General features: G+C 53.4%; 1 protein-coding gene across 1 annotated transcript; it reads left to right on the top strand.

Annotated features, from left to right (window-relative positions):
• Positions 1–2,534: 2,534 nt before the first annotated feature.
• On the top strand, positions 2,535–16,142 carry LOC119090108 (bromodomain-containing protein 7; the record flags this gene model as incomplete). The annotated part of the gene is made up of 14 exons (XM_037212902.1): positions 2,535–2,612; positions 2,919–2,990; positions 4,418–4,635; positions 5,116–5,508; positions 7,321–7,419; positions 7,876–8,072; positions 8,346–8,585; positions 12,608–12,725; positions 13,022–13,196; positions 14,003–14,138; positions 14,502–14,737; positions 15,193–15,342; positions 16,059–16,107; position 16,142. Coding segments are annotated over exons 2-14 (2,070 nt in total), but the record flags the coding sequence as incomplete, so codon positions are not given.
• Between the last annotated feature and the right edge of the window lie 1,453 nt (positions 16,143–17,595).

Raw genomic sequence — 17,595 nt, 5'->3', positions numbered from 1 at the left:
CACAGGCAGGGACAGAACAGGAGCCAGCGATTTACATTGGTTGGGGCCCCAGAGTCTGCAGTGCTCCACAGCACCTTAAAGGGGACCCTGTGATGGCAAGGGGTGCGAGCCGGCCCTAGGCAGAGTTCTAGGAGGCCCGATGAGGCTGTAGGGCCCACCGCGGACAAAGATCAAGGGCCCGATTGGAGGGCTTAAGAGCAAGGAGGGATGGTCGTCTTATTCAGGGGCGCCAACTTGCGGGGACGGGTCCCCAAATGACAGTCAGACGGCCCCTTGCGCCGATCGGGGATCTCCTGAGTCGATATGAACCTTATGTCGGTCAGGCACCACCAGTACCGCACAGCCGGCTCCGTGTCGGTATGGAGCTGGAGGTCCACTTCCCATCAACTACAAAGCCCGGGCCCACAATTCACACTGGTCGGGGCCCCTGTATCAGGGGTCCACAGTGCCTTACAGGCGTCAGGGGCCCACAGTGCCTAGCAGAGGGTTCTGTAGTCGCAAGGGGCCCCAAGCCGACCAAGGGGCAGTATTCGATGAGGCCAGAAGAGGAGCCCGGACGGCCAAGCGAGACCGATGATCAAGCACTCGGTTGGAAGGCACAGGGGCCCAAAGGACTGGCAGTAGGTCGCGCAAAGAATCACGCCCCATCAGTGACCTATGACCATTGTGACCATTGCGACCTATCAGTCAGAGGTTTTCTCGCAGCGTTTGAGGACCCCTGAGACAATGCAGTTGTCTCGGTCGGCCAGAGACCACGAGCACCGAACGGTTGGTTCCCTGTCAGTCTGAACCCTGGGGCTCATTTCCCGAGCAGGAGCAAGGCCAGGAGCCACGACCTGCATTGGTCCGGGTCACTGGAACAATCATTGGGCCCCTGTGCTATCAGGGGCCCACAGTACCTACTACAGGGGTCGTGTGTCGGCTAGTGGCCCCCCGTCGATCACGGACTTTGTTTGAGGAGGTCCGAAAAGAGGGGCAAAGGGCCTCAAAACCAAAGATTAAGGGCCCACTTGGCAGGCTAAAGAGCTTTAAGGGATGATTCTAGGTCACGTAAAGAACCCCCCCCCCAAGGCTGTGATCTCAAATGTCAGTTAAAGGGTCTCATGTATTGGTTGAGGACCCTGGAAGCATTTATATAGCATGTATAGCATTTATCTATTTCGACCACAGATCACCAACACCAAACAGTTGGCTCCATATTGGTCTAAGCTCTGTGGGCCCATTTCCTAAGCAGGGGCAAGAAATGAGTGAGGATCACTTTCCCTTTAACAGCACCACAACTTGGAACAGTGTCCCCCAGACATAAAACTGACTTGCAAGTTGTGGTTATTGAAAAGAGCAGGGGAAAGGTATTACCAATGGGAAGGCACCTGCCTAAGCATATGTTGGGAGGGGGTGAAGACCAGGTTCTCCAATTATGAGTGGAATTGACTTTAAAAATTATTATCATCAATTCATTAACATCAAAATCCCCTACAATGCACGTGTTTTATTGAAGACATTTTGCTCTGATCAGAACCTAAATACACATGGACTGTGGTAGCCACTTATGTTGTGGACACAGGACACTCAATGCAAATGATGCATATTGTGCAGCATGGCAAGGCCACAAAACTGCTGCAATGACTTCAGGCCATGCAACCCATAAACTTTTGCCATCTGCAAGCTCCATGACCCCCACTTACTTCAGCATGCAGAGAGCCACTGTATCAGAAAATTATGGTGTTGCAAGGGTAATCCAAAGCTGCACAAACACCCTGAAACATTTTTTTCATGCAAAATACATTAAGTACTCCCTCCATTTGCCCCACTCCCAGCATTCTCAGCCCTCAGCTTGTCTCACACCTGCACCTATTTCAGTGAACAGATGGCATGGAGGCAACACAGATAATATTTTTACAGATTGGTCAGCTCTCAAACTATCCCCTTATCAGTCACTGTAATTGGAGCCCATGTTGGCTGAAGAATGCATCAATTTACTGAAGCATACTAACCCTCCAGTAGTTTTTTTTAAAAAAACCAGCACCGGGTTTATGAAAGCGCATAGAAACAACTCAAAATGCCCTGAATCCTCATCTCGCAAATTCTGGATGATGTACCACGCTCCCACTTGCAAGGCAACTGTTTCCTTAACCTTCAGGCTTTCAAACAAAGAATATCCTCGTACCAGTGTAACATTCCAACCACCAAATATAATAACAAGTGACATATTGTACCGTACATTATCTCTATGTCTCTCTGAGCCTTTCCTCGATCCATTACCATATATTTGTCGGGCCCACCGTCCGGCACCCCACTCATGTACACAACCACAGAGCGATTAGAAGTGGTGAAAACGGAACGCGTGTTTATTCCAGTTGAAAAAAAACGCCCTTTGTGGCAAAAATACACTGCAAAGCTACCAAATACTAAAGGTTTTCTGCATAGCCCAGCGAAAGAAAGGGCGCAAGCGAGGGAAATCTCTCATAACTGGTAGCGTTGCCGTAGATTTTATCCACCAGTGGTGTTTTTATATACCGAAATAAATACGCATACGCGAGCGGAGTTAGTGCGACAAGTCTATGGGGAAACGCTATTTTTGAACATTTTATCACACATCGAATTGAATAAAGGTGCTGAAGGTTTCGTAAACGCCTGGTGTATTTACTTATGGCAGTGTTGTACGGTTTTCGCAGTACCTTGAGTTTATTCAGGCCGTTTGAAGAGATGCGAGGCCTACGCCGGCGTTTCGCGATGTGCCTTGAATATTCCGGGCTGAGGTTGAATTGATGCTATGAAACGGGTTGAATTAACGGTTTGGGATTTCGTGTCTTAATGAACTAAGCAATGAACAGACGTAAATTAGGTCAATTGTATATGCAAACTGGCTTCTGGTTACTTAATGAGCCACTCATGATAACCCAGTGTCCATGTACCAGGTCAGTGGCTCAGAATGGGAAAGGAGAAGAAGCACAAAGAACATAAGCCTGATAAGCGGGAACGTTATGAAGGTAAGATTGAAGGCTAAAATTGGGCTTCTGGTTAGGAGTGTTATTTTTTTCCACTGGATATATATTGTGACTCCAGCTCTGGTTATTTGAGATGATACCTAGATTACTTAGAAGCATAGAATATGCCTAGTTAGGACATTTTTGGGGGGAATTGTGGGTTAAATTGTACTGTTGTAATGACATCTATATCGGGTGTGCTGCATCTCTGGAGCGTTCTGACTGTTGCTATTGTAATTTGTAAAGCTTGATGGTAGAGGTGTAAGTGAATCCATTATATCACTCATTGTATATTTTGCCTTAAAGAGGATGATTATGTAAAATAGTTTTTTGCTAAGCTTATTAGAACACATCTAGACAAAATACACATCTATGCATCTTTAGACATGACACTGTGTATGTGGGCATTCAGATGTATGCACATGTCTGTAAAAATAACTTAAGAATTAATCTACCTCCACCAGTCTAGGCACATGTCCACCATTTTTGTTTTGCGGTAACAAATAGAACCAGCATAGCATGTGAGTAAACCATGTTACTGATGTCTACTGAAGTCTCACCCAAACTTTTCTGGAAAACCAGCTTTCATTTTGAAGGAGGCTGGAGAAGGTTTGAGGTGAGCTTTGAGGAATGTAGAGGAGGATGGAGAAGCCACAGGAATGTTTAGATTAGTAGGGGGAGGACAATGGACATAAGAGGAACAGTAGAAATCAGTCTTTGTCTCTGCTTCCAGCCTAGTATGTCACAGCCTCTCCATTACAAGCAGCAGAAAAGAACTAAGTGAAACCAAACTTACCTTTATTTGGTAAGGTTTCCTTGCTATTCTTATAAGGCAAGGAAACCTTGTAATGTTGTTTAAGTTGCATCTTAAAGTAGCCTCATTGTCAATGCTTTTATCACATCTAATATATGATTACCCACATCTAGGGTGTACAACACCATAAAAATGCATATATGCATGATTTTACACTGCATTGCCGCAGCCTTGTGACTGGAACTGTGTGGGCAACAGTGGTTCTGTGTCCCATCTGTGTGGCCGGGACTGTGCGTACAACAGAGCTGCCCATGTCGCAGCCTCGCTTCAGAATGGTGTGTGCGACAGAATTGTTGTGTCGTGGCTGTATGACTGTGACTGTGTGTGTGACAGAGGTGCCCGTGTCGCGACAGTATGACCGTGCCGTGACTGTGTGTGCGACAGAGGGGCCCGTTTCGCGACTGTATGACCGTATCGTGACTATGTGTGCGACAGAGGGGCCCGTGTGGTGGCTGTATGATTGTGACTGTGTGTGCGACAGAGTTGCTCGTGTCGTGACTGTATGGCCGTGACTGTGTGTGTGACAGAGGTGCCCGCGTCATGGGCTTGCTGGAACGGTGCGTGCGACAAAGGCTTATGTTCCGCGGCTGAGTGACCGGGACGGTGTGTGCGACAGAGGTGCCCGTGTCTCGGCCACCAAGCCTGAAGCTGGTGCTGAAGGTGGGCAGCTCGCCGGTGCCCGAGGGCGGCGACCCGCGCGTTCAGACACCGCCACCGTCCGTGGCGCCGCTCCGGCTCAGCATGGCGGCCATTAGCGAGGCCGAGACGCACCATAAGGAGCGCCGCCATAAAAAGAAGAAAAAGAAGGAGAAAGAAAAGCACAAACACAAGAAGGTGTGTGTGCTCCTACCGCTGCTTCGATGTAGTGTGGAGGTGTTGAATAGTCCGAACAATGGCATGTTCATCTGACGTTTTCCAATTGCTCTGTACTTTTGTGTTTGTTGCGTTGTCCATGGGTTTGACTTTGATGTAAGGGGCATGCAGCAGTGTTGTGTAGTTCGCAGGCTATTTGATAACGGTATAAACAGCTGAAAACATCACACTGATCATCATGCCCCCCCCCCCCCTCTCCTGCCCTCGGTTACGTAATTGCCGTGTGCGTGACCACCCAGGGGCCTTGGAAGTCGCCTTAAGTAGGTGGGCTGATATACCTTTTGTTTGTTTGTTATTTCTTGCCAGTCGGCGCGTAGGGACCTAGGGACTAATGTCCATAATTCGAGATGTCCATGAGGCGCAGTCATTCTAGTCCGCCAGGTACGCGCGCGCGTGACTCCACCTGTGGGGCGCGAGGCTACCTCCCTTTGGTGCCACCAGGCGGAGCGGCGGCCGCAGGAGGAGCTGTCGCCGGCCGGCATGGAGGACCAGAGCTCGGGCACCGAGGCGCCCAGCCAGGGCACCGCCTCGTCTCCGGAGCCGGCCGGCTCGGCTCCCCCGCTGGCCATGGACGCTGACGAGGAGGCGCCGCCGCCGCCGGTGCAGCAGGAGCAGGAGCAGGAGGAAGAGGGCGCCGGGCGGCCGCCGCTGCGCCGCTTCCTCGAACACCTGCTGCGCGGCCTGCGCGAGAAGGACACGCGGGGCTTCTTCAGTGTGCCGGTTACTGATGACGTAGCGCCAGGCTACTCGAGTATCATCGACACGCCCATGGACTTCAGCACCATCGCCGCCAATGTGGAGGCCGGGCACTACGCCGGCCTGGCCGCTTTCAAGGTCAGTCCGCTGCCCTCTCGGGCGCAGCTCAGGCCGGGACAGTGGCGACCGTTCGTTAGTCCAATGGTCGGTGTTGGTACATCAAGTGAGATGAACCGGTCTCTACGCATCAAATGTCATTTTACAATATGACAGAAAGACCTTGATGGGACGTTAGATTGATTGGCGACGTTTTGGTGCCATTGGTACGGTATTTATAAACACGAATCGGATATTTACGATATATTCATCCGAACACTTATCAACCTAGAGTTGCCGAGCACTAAAGGGTTCACAGCGACGTGCGTTGTTTCTTCTTTAAATATAAATTTGTGCCATACTGGAATATTGGACGAAGACGAAGCTTGACGGAAAAGCTGGCATGGAAACGCCTGGAAAAGACTTAAGTACAGCGTTTAAGCAATGTTGCTGCTTGTTGAAGAAAATCTTAAGTGGCTTGCTGTAGATTTCTCGCAGCTTGTTCATGAAAATCTTGGTTGTCGATATATTGCGCACGAAGAGGGCAGGGGATGTTTTTGGATTGCAGAGGGAATGGTTATGGTACACTTTGTAACTGGAGTGGGCCGGCCCAGCCGTCGCGTTTGCTGGGAGCTACTTTTTGCAGCCACTGGTCATTCACAGCTTGCAGTTAATGGGCTGCGTAATTTTTTGTCGAAAGTGATGATGCGCAGATCGTTGACCGTTTGCATGCATGATGTCTGATCAGGACGATTTTCCCTGCAACATTCAACTATCACCTCGATTTCACCTTTCCCTTCCATTGACATGGAAAGAAAACACTTCCAAACTTTGAAAGGACTGAAGAATTCGGACTAGGAGCGGGCCCGGATCTCACACGGACTAGGAGCAGGTCCAGATTTAACACGGATTATCAGCGGACCCGGATCTAACACGGACTGGAAGCAGGTCCAGATTTAACACGGACTAGGAGCGTACCCGGATGTAACACGGACTAGGAACAGGTCCATATTTAAAACGGACTAGGAGCAGGTCCGCATCTAACACGGACTAGGAGCGGGCCCGGGTCTAACAGGGACTAGGAACAGGTCCATATTTAAAACGGACTAGGAGCAGGTCCACATCTAACACGGACTAGGAGCGGGCCCGGGTCTAACACGGACTAGGAACAGGTCCATATTTAACACGGACTAGGAGCAGGTCCGCATCTAACACGGACTAGGAACAGGGCTGGATCTTACACGGACTAGGAACAGGTCCGTATCTCGCTTGCCTGACGTCACAGCGACACCAGGTTGACTAGAACTGACCAGAAAATGATAATTCGTGCTGGCTCGACTACGGGCCGATGTGTGCGGACCAGTGCGCGCTGCCGGCCACAGACCCAGGCTGCGCCTGAGTTTTTGTCGTGTTTAGGGATTCTCGTCAGATGTTGACAATCAGCAGATAAAGCCATGAAGCCTGCTGCGTGGTGTAGGCGTATGTACAACCCACAAATCACGGACGGTTTTGGACTGTGCTAGCCAAACTCATGAGAGAGTCATGTTCGAATCCAGTACCGAACCTTTTTTCATTACTTCAAGGGGTGACTGCCTACCTTTGCGTGAGTTTTGTTTTCATCGACGTGGCCATAACACTCACTGCTGGGATCAGATCACCGTGGCCTGACGCAAAAAACATGCTACTGATAGTGCATATATATATATATATATATATATATATATATATATATATATATATATATATATATATATATGGGGGGGGGGGGGTGCGTGTGTGTGGTTGGTTAGGCCCCTGCGCGTGTTCCTCCACAGTGTCGGCGTTAAAGCTAATGTTTTGTGGTGTGCTCGGCAGGAGGACTTTCGTTTGATGTGCTGTAACGCCATGACCTACAACCGCATGGACACCATCTACTACCGCACCGCCAAGCGACTGCTGCACATCGGCTCCAAGGTCGGTGTCCTTGCCTAAGCAACTGGGTTTAAACGCTGTGGTGCTGGTCTGGTGCCCTTGGAAAAATGGTCGCTCTCTCTAAAAAAATGCACTTACAGGGAGACCGCATGCGAGCAAGTTCAGTTGAACGTAGTGATGTATTTCTACGTACACTGTGTGTTTGTGACTTTCTGATTGCCTCTTATTTGTGGATACATGGGGATGATACATATTTGTGGATATTTGTGGACCAAAATCGCTGTTTTTTGGACTGCATCAAGTCGACCAGCTACCCTTTCGTCTTTTGTCGTAATCTGCGTATTTGCGAGACGCTCGTGCCATTGGCTGGCTACTGCGCTGCTGGGACGGGCGTGGGCCCTTCTGACTCTGCCCCCCCCCCCCCCCCCCCGCCTGTACCCTGGCGTCTGTTCGGCCGAGCGACGTCATGCCACGCCTCGCTATCTGGGCCCTTGGCAGATGATGAGCTCGGACAAGGTGATCGCGCTGCGCTCCATGCTGCCCTACATGGCTGATCTACCTCCTGACGTGCTGGGCGTGGAAGCAGACCTGCTGGACCGCGACCAGCAGCACCAGCAGCACCAACTGCAGCCGGACACCCAGCTGCAGCCGGACACTCTCCAGCAGCAGCAGCAGCAGCAGCAGCCGGACACTTCGCAAGAGCAGCAACAGCGGCAGCCGCTGCAGCCAGACACGCCGCGGCAGGAGCAGGAGCAGGCGGACACGGTCCAGCAGCGGCGGGCGGACACTGCCCAGAAGCAGCGGGCGGACACTGCCCAGCACCAGCAGGCAGACACTGCCCAGCCACGGCGGGCGGACACTGCCCAGCAGCGGCGCGCGGACGGGGTTCGCCAGGCGCGACCGATAGCAGCCGAGCCCGCGGCGCCGGCGCAGCGGCCCGAGCCAGAGCCGGCCGAACCGGGCCCGAGGCTGGCGGCCGACGAGCGTCGCTCCTCGGGGCCTGTGCGGGGGACCCGCACCACGCGGGCCGGCTCTGCGCGGGAGCAGTACTGCAAGCCGGAGCCGACCCAGCGGCCCGAGCCTCAGTCGGCCCAGCCAGCGCAGCAAGCAAAGCCCGAACAGGTGCAGCAGGAAAAGCCTGAGCCGTTGCAGCGGCCTTCGGGGCCGAAGCAGGCTGAGCTTGATCCCATGCGGGGGGCCGATGAGCCGTCGGGCGCGCCGGTGGATGAGCCGACGATGACGCAGGTGGAGCTGCGGCGGCGGCAGCCGGAGCGGCGCCCGAGACCGGAGCCGGAGCAGGTGCCGGTGCCGGAGCCGGAGCCGGAGCCGATGGACACTTTCGATCCGTCCGACAGCGTCGCCAGGTCAGTTCGGCGGGCAGGCGGCCGGTTGGGTTCGGCAGTGAATGTGCAGCGCCTGTCCCACGCCGCTACCGCAACCATCACCAGCCAGACCCAGTCAGAGCTCAACCCACGAAACAGGTTATGCTATGCGGGCTGTGGGGATTACATTGTCCGCGTGTCTCCCGACGACAGGCGGACATCTTTGTTTGCTTCTCCTGTGATTAGTGTAATTATGCTTCCACTGCGAGCTGCATATTACGCTATGCATTTACTGATGCCATTGCTGCCCGTGTTTCTCCCTTGGTCGCCCTGTATTCGTGGCGCGTTGACCTCCTACTGCATGTTGATAGGCCTGGTGTGGTGGAGCGCTCCTTCCCTTTGCTTGGTTTGATTTTGGCTGTCGTGTGAGATGGGCGCTTCTTGTCTATTTCAGCGCTTTGGCAATGAAACAGCCGCACCTTGTTTTAGAAAAGATAGATGCTGGAGCTGGCTTGAGATCATTCCGAAGGTATGATAGCGAAACACGTCGCTGGACATTGTAGTGTTTATATGTACATATATATATATATATATATATATATATATATATGTATATATATATATATATGTATATATATATATGTAGATATATATATATATATATATATATATGTATATATATATATATATATATATATATATCGGCTTGCCATAGGCATGAGTGTTTACACGAAAGCTTCTTGCGCTCTGTACATTGCTTTCGACCTTCGCTAGCGCGGGAGGAGACACCCGTTCAGTTCCCACAGATGCTGTGCTGTCTGGTCTCTGTTAGAAACTATTAGGAACATTAGATTGCTATGTTGGGTATCCGAGCTTCCAACCTTTTACGTGTGACCTGGAAGTTGAAGGCTTTAGCCATGTCAGGCACCCAGGACCTCGTCCGCATGAATCCACGCTGTGAAAATTGGGAAGAAACGGCGCCTGCGACGCCCCGCGTGTACTGCGTCTTATCCAGTTGCGCTGAAGGTGCATCAGGAACAGTATCGCTGTGCTGCGGGTGTGTAAGGGAATTTCAGTTGAAGTTTACATCTCATCAGACCTGGAAGTAGACCCGCTCCTCTCTCCCAAAACGTCACGTTATGAACCAGTTTGTCTGAGATTTGTCAGCGGTGATGTAGGGGTCATTGAAGGTCGAGGTCACGCCAGGGTGGGTCTCGCACACCTCACAAACGGCAGCTCCTATTATGGTATACGGATACAATCGTGCCTGAGGACTGTGAGCGCAGGGTCCTCCGATTGGCGATTCGGGTTGGTAGCAGCGCCGCGGGTGCTTTGACCGGTTGGCGTGCAAGGCCATCCAGAGACGAAGTCGTTGAGTTTTGGGCGAAACTTGGGGGACAACTTTTCATTGGCAAAGTACCTGCCTGAGGTCGCGACCTGTGGGCGACGACGGGACATGTGGGCTACGACGGCACCTGTGGGCTACGACGGCACCTGTGAGCTACGACGGCACCTGTGGGCTACGACGACACCTATGGGCTATGGGTTCACAAGTGGCTACACCATACACTGACGTCACTGTACGATTACACTGACGATACACTGAACGATTGCAATCCAAGGCGTAGAACCTGTTGTGACGCACTTTTCTATGACGTCGCAGGTTAATACTTCTAGATGGCGTTTTGCAGTGGGGAGCTGGATCCAGGCGACCACTTAACCGAGTGAACGCGAATTCAAGCATTGCGGATGAGTTAAGTCTTGGGACCATCGTCCAACGTTTTGGCCAGTTAATTATCGGGCTTCTTCAAATTCTGCTGAGTCTTGGGACTGAATGTATGGTGTCTCGTTTGCGATTATGTACGCGCCCAGATTTTTGTGCTGGCATTGCCAGCGTTCGAACCGGGTTATTCTGATTTCTAGTTAGGCAGACTACTGTTGAGCTGGCGGCGAAGGCCTCTGAAGGCGGGGAGGCTTCCTGGCTGGCTTCGTGGCGGGGTCTCCTCGGTCAGCTCACTGGCAGAATGCTGAGCTCGTAAGCGGAAGATCCGGCTGGAATCCCGCTAATTTCGAGAGGGCGAACTGATGATTTGATGTGGATAAATTGGGATCTGGTGCACCTAACGGTCAGCTACAGGAGATTGTGGGCGGTGATCAGTAGCTGTATTTGGCGTCCTTGGTTACCAGTTAAGATGACGACTCGCTACAATTTGATAGCCCAAGGCAAGTGGGTTCCAAGTGGGTAGATTCTGGTTGGGCTTAAAGATTCGGATTGTTTTTATAACAATCGAGCATCTTACCTCATGGTATCGGAACTTTGACGTCGTGTAGCTTCCAGTTTTAAACCGATTATGTAGATTTTTAGTCGCTCAAAGGCGTCCCCCCCCCCCCCCCCCCCACTTCCGCGGCGTTCAATATAATAACACGTAGGACGGGCGAGGCAGTCCGATGTGGCATATACGTATTATATCCAGTCCATCCAGTTCATCTGAAGTAGATTTGAGCACCGAAAAGATTTCGCTGCATTTGTTAGCATATTTAAATGACGTCTGTCAGGATTCAACTGTGATTTTCGTGACTGTACTCCTAATGTCCTTGCTTTCAAGATTCGATTCCTTGTTTTCAAACTTACGAATTATAGTGTATTCATATCCTGAGAATTCGAATTCCCAACTTTAATTATCACCCTATGTTACTGAGTTGCGCGAGCACATGAGGTGTGGAATCGCCTTAAGGCGTGGTCCCTCCCCCCCCCCCTCCTCCCTGTATGCTATAATAAGGTCTGCGCCTTTCGTCCATCAAAACACCTATCAGTAAAGTGTAGCCAACTTCAGGTGCCCCCGGCCTGCTGTGTGGCTCCACAGCGGGATCAGAGCTACCACACGGAGAGCGCCAATTAAAAGACGTGTGGATGCAGCTCACATCTACTCGTCCCATCATCACATCACGTCGAAGTACATCGGCAGCAGTGTCTCATTATAAAACTTGTGTTGCACTGAAAATAGATCATAATTGTATCATGCGAACATCAACCAGTGGCAGATGTAATTCCTGCAAATCAACTCAACGCCACAGCACACCAGTTCACACTAACACATGCGCATATGCAATAGTGTGATTCACATGTGCATTCACTCCAGCACATGCACAATCCATTCCTGAACTCATTCCATTACAGATGCGTGTTATGCTTAAGTGTATAAATTATCATCAACCTTAAGTCAGGCCTCATAAATCGCATCGATATTCAGGAATATTCCATGACTGGATCAGCCGCTCATAGCTCGGAAGTGATAGCCTCCGACAGACAACCAGGTGCCACTGCAACCGCGTAGCATCCACGTGGGTGGCAGACTGGTCATTTTGGTAGGCTTCACCACAACAAATCCACGTTATTCAGGTAGCTTTTTCGAGAACAAGTTTTCTGATGTTTCGAATGTTTGGGATGCTGGGTGCACCCAGAGTCTGAGTTTGCTCCGCAACTTCTTCCACACCCGGTGATGGAAGGCTCTCGCCTGACCAAGCCATGTGCGACATGTGAGGACGGGTTCCTAAATGGCGCGCTAGGCAGCAGGTAAAGCCTGAGCTCGTCACCGGTCAGGCTGGATCTCATGATGACGGTCGATGTCGTGTAGGGGGCCGGCTCGAGCCACCAGAGCGGCCAGGACAGTTCCGGAGCCGCCGGAGCCGCCTGAGAAGAGGCAGACGCGGCCGCCGCCGCCGTCCGCCGTCGAGTCCGTGTGCCAGCTCTCGGCCGCCGCTGCCCCCGCCGTCACTGTCGCCACCGCCGCCACCGCCGTCACCGCCGCCACCGCCAACGTTACTGCCTCCGCCGCCGCCCCCGCCACTGTTTCCGCCTCGGTCATCGCCACCACAGCCGGCACTGCCACCGCAGCCGGGACTGCCAGCACAGCCGGGACTGCCACCGCAGCCGGGACTGCCAGCACAGCCGGGACTGCCACCACAGCCGGGACTGCCGTCGCCGCCACAGCCACCGCCGCCGCCACAGCCGCCGCATCCGCCAAGGTACGACCGTTAGTTTGAGTGAAGACGCTGTGGAATTGAGCATGGTGGACCAAAATCCGAGAGTCTGAGGGTCCAAAATATTTTGGCATTTGCCCGCCCCGTGTCCGTGTGTCTGTTTGCGTTGTGTGTTTGTCGGGACGGCACCCGGCGTCTGCGGCGCGTCTGTGGCGTGTCGTCACAATTTTTTCGATGGCCCAAATGCCAAGACAGTGCACTAGAAACTGCATGAATTCTGCAACTTCGTCTTGCGCCGGCTGAAATGCGTCCTTACGCGCCCTGGTGGTCGCTGTTTGCAGCTGGGTTTCCTGCGCCAGCGGATAGATGGCACCACATCGCTAGCGATCGTGACGCCAGTGGGCGGAGAGCGCGCCGAGCGTGTGCTGACGGTCGGCGCACTGGCCGGCCGCCTGCCGCAGGGTGCGCCCCATCTACCTCCCTACAGAGACGACAAACGCAACGTCGCTAAGCCCGGTGAGTCGGCTCCGCGTCGCTCAGAGGAGTTGCCCCCCCCCCCCCCAGTCTCGGCCTCCGGTCGCTGGAACGGTGGCGGACTGTGGTGCTGGCGCTGGCCGGCCCCGTCTAGGGTTTGCTCCGCAGCAATGTGCGTTGGGAATGTGCATGTTGCAGTGCGACGATTTCTGTCGTCACATGTGCATGTTGCGGTGTGACGATTTCTGTCGTCACATGTGCATGTTGCAGTGTGACGATTTCTGTCGTCACATGTGCATGTTGCAGTGTGACGATTTCTGTCGTCACATGTGCATGTTGCAGTGTGACGATTTCTGTCGTCACATGTGCATGTTGCGGTGTGACGATTTCTGTCGTCACATGTGCATGTTGCAGTGTGACGATTTCTGTCGTCACATGGGCATGTTGCGGTGTGACGATTTCTGTCGTCACATGTGCATGTTGCAGTGTGACGATTTCTGTCGTCACATGTGCATGTTGCAGTGTGACGATTTCTGTCGTCACATGTGCATGTTGCAGTGGGACGACTTCTGTCGTCACAGGTGCAGGGGAACTGGGCCATTTGTTACACCATTCCAATAAAAATGGCACGGCTACCATTCGGACAAAGTGATAGTCTGTGTATCTCTTGCTGATTGCGTCTAAAGGTCTCACGCAGGTCGTAAAGCCCTACCCTAGGATGTGGGTGCACCTGTCCATTCCTGGCACGCTTGCCAGCCAGCGGTGGGTGGTTCTGAGAGGCAGCGACAGTCCCCGCGATCTTTTTGGCCCGGCTGACACTGACTGGAAATCTGCTGTGCGTCCGGCAGTGAAGCCGTTGTACTACGGTGCGTACAGCTCGTTCGCGCCCAACTACGACTCGACGTTCGCCACGATCAGCTACAGCGAGTCGGAGCTGCTGTTCGAGGCGTGCGGCGACGGTCAGACCAGACAGCTGGCGCACAGGTAACCGACGGGCGGTCAGACTGGAGAACTGGCACGCAGGTGACTCGGTGGGACAGCTGCAGCCGCCACCACCGTATCGGCTACGCTCCATGTTCGCCTCAGATCCGGCCATGCTCCGGCCCTTAGGCCTGTACGCGATGGTTTCCAGTGAGCGCCCATCTCCTAGCTGGTGCCGCAATGCGCGGCAGCGGGAGCCGTGTCTCAGTCTTGCGTGCTCAGCCGAACACCGAACCAGCCAGACCGGCCCGATGTGGTGTGGCTGCCGCGTTGTTGTCCCGGCGTCGGTTCCCGCCCGTTGCTCGCCGTCGCCACCGTACTCCGTCGCGGCCGGCGCGTCCGACACTGCTTCGCGTCGGTCTGCAGCGTGCGCCAGGCGGCCGACGACTGCGACGTGGCCGTGGAGATGGTGGACAGCCTGCTGGACGCGCTGACGGACGGCCAGCACCGGCGCTCGGAGCAGCGCCGCCGTCTGGCCGAGCAGGACCAGGCCTTCGGGCAGCCGGCCGCCGCCGCCAGCGCCGGCCGCCCCGCCGTCGACTTCTCGGCCCTGCGCTCCCTCACTGACCTCGGAATCGACGTCGGCTTTCTGGACCAGTTCGGTGAGTCGGACGGCCTGCAGGGAAGAGCGGGCCGCCAGACGGCCATCGTGGGCTGAGTGTGCACCGGTCGTGATCCCAGTGAACTAGCTGTACTAGAGGGGCTTGGAAAGGGGAGCCGAGCACTGGTGTGATACCTTTTAGCCATCGCGGTATCTGCTGCGAGCTCAATATTAAGGTAGAGCTGATAAAAACTGGTCTCTGCATCCCGGTTCAGTGGTCAGTCCCCCTTCCTGCCGTTTGTTTGCAGCTAGTTCGCACCCAGCCCATGAGCCGGCACGGCCTCCTCACCACCATTGGTCGCTTCCTTTCTCAAGAGAAGGCCCTGTCTGTCTCCACGCCCGTTCGAGGGGCCGTGTCGGCTCGCGTGGTCGGTTAGCGCGAGTGTTGCGCGGAGCCGCTGGCCGCCGCCCGCCGCCCGCCGCCGCTGACCGCCTGGGCGCTGGCTGGGTCGACAGAGGCAGAGGAGCGGCGCCACCGCGACACGCAGGACCGCCTAGACCAGACCTCCGAGTTGCTGAGCTCGCTGAACGCCGTCCAGGTGCGGCGGCTGAGCCAGCCGCCCGAGGCGGCACCGCTGCCGCCCTCCCAGCACGAGGTCCAACTCGGTGAGCACACACGGTTCCGTGCGAGACCGGTGGGAGATGTACGGCAGAAGAAAACGGGTTCGTCATTTGTGCATCATATCAGGCATCTGCCGCTACAGTGACGCACGCGCGGATAATTTGGGATGTCTCGAACCCCTAGACACATTTTGAGTGATATAGATATGACCGAGGCAAAACCGAAATCAGCAAATACTGCGCTTATGGCGAATGCCAGATGGCTTGGCCCTGCTGGAATGACACATGACAATGGGCTGGAAGGTTTGTATTTACCCTGAATTGTATATCATTTTCCCCCAGCGGCTTTGGCGATTGGTTTGAACTGACCCATGCAAATGGGGGTCTCTATTGCTCTCGGGTTAAATGCCGAATGTCCACCGTTCGGGCTGCATGCCATTCAGTACACATCTTGCCGAGGGTTTACGGGCAGACGCCAAAACTGTCCCAAGGCTGGCTATTTGTGCCTCGGTCAGATTTGACAGATTTGCTGGAAGTTCAACTTGACTTTTGCATATGTCTGGCATGCGCACCAATGACAGGCACGTGTTGCTGATTGTTGGGTGATTGTTGCTTCAAGTTGCGCCAATAGTTGTGCCTCATTTTGCGCCCACCTGGACGCCGTTCCGATCTTCCCAGCACGCCGCCCGTGACACGTTTACGAAGCGCGCGCCCCTCCCGGCACGCACGCGCATCAACCGGCGCTGGTTGTTTCGTTACAGCCGACGACGTGGCGAGCAGTCTGGCGGAGCTGGTGCGGCGGGCGCCGCCCGGCCGGGTGGCCGCGCCCGCCGCGCTGCGCAAGGCCATGGGCGTCGGCCTGCTGACGACGCGCCAGGTGAGAGCGCAGCTCCAGGGCGTCCGGCCCGGCGACGCCGCTGGCTCCAGCTGTGGATGGCGCCATAGCCGGCCGCCGCTTGTCGGCCACCCTTGGACGCCGTTGGGACATTCTGGGCCTCGTGCCTCATGTTTTGAAGCCGGCACGTGCTGCCGACTGGGGTGATGTAGTGGCCATTGCAAAACAAGTGTTTGATTTTGTAATAATCTCGATGCCCAAGTTGCTAAGTGCAGTTGCGAGGAGCATGCATATAGATGAGACAGTATTAATAGCCTTATTCCGCGTAGAATGAACGGGAGAATGAAGAGATAGATGCTATATTTCAGCTACATGCCCTTATCGAGACAAACAGCAGCAGTAAATTCAAAATTGCATGCCGACCGTGCTCGATTTTTCTTTTTTCGACAGCGAGCCACAGTTCATATAGATAACTAACATTGGGGTGATTTAACAGGGAGCAATTGCCGGCCATTTCTATTATAAAGTACGCATCGAAGAATTAAAATACGCGAAAATTACGTGTAGACGCAAACGAATTCAGCTTACCAGGCATCACGCATAACACAACATTCATGCAAGCAAGCGATTTCAAGACAACAATTTTAAGTAAACTGGCATTAGGCATCTCGCATCAGTTATGCATGTAAACGATTTCAGTTAAACAGGTATCGCGTATCACGCGCCAGGCATCGCCCATACATGTAAACGATTCTCAAGTAGCGCACATTGTACATTAAGGCACTAATCACATTCGTATAATCGGCCTTGATGTTGTACGTTAAGGTCTGGTGGCTGACTTCTTATAAGAACAGATTCATTTATTTTCTTGTGTGGATGGTCCTGTGCTCTGTAGCCGGCTTTGAGCTCTAAAAGGGATGACGCGCCCATACCTCCCTGGATTTCAGTCTACGTTTTTTTTTGTCAAAAAGGGTCGCCGAAAGGCGTATGCGCTGTTTTGTTTTTAGTATCTCGCAGGTGTTCATGATATTTCAGACGAACAGGGCGCATGGACTTCCTGACATAGACCTCCTCTGTCATATCCCTCCGCTGTATTTCACACAGTTAACACTTGTTTTCGTAAACCACGTGTTTTGCGTGTAAACCCATTGAAACCCGGACTTGCATAAATGACACCTATCGTCCCCCGACACTAACTAAGGATCCGAGATAGAATATTTCATCAGAGGCTTTTCAAGCGTATCGTTCTTCCAAGTTATGCGTACGCGCAGTTTTGACTCCCGAACGGTATGTTTGATTTTCCAAAGCAACTGCTCACCTATGTAATGCAATGTGAGGAATCTGTCGCTCGACAGGACTTGTCCTCGTCCCCGTCCCGCCCTCCCCCTCCCCCCACGTGCTCTGGATGTTTTGACCTCTGCCAACGTTCTACCTAAAAGTTGTGGAGAACATTCCTCGGCCAA

This window comes from Pollicipes pollicipes, unplaced genomic scaffold (genome assembly GCF_011947565.3).
Source record: "Pollicipes pollicipes isolate AB1234 unplaced genomic scaffold, Ppol_2.1 Scaffold_3087;HRSCAF=3621_pilon_pilon_pilon, whole genome shotgun sequence".
Lineage (NCBI taxonomy): Eukaryota > Metazoa > Arthropoda > Thecostraca > Pollicipedomorpha > Pollicipedidae > Pollicipes > Pollicipes pollicipes.
The sequence above is the reverse complement of the archived record's forward strand: the minus strand, read 5'-3'. Positions and strand labels throughout refer to the sequence as shown.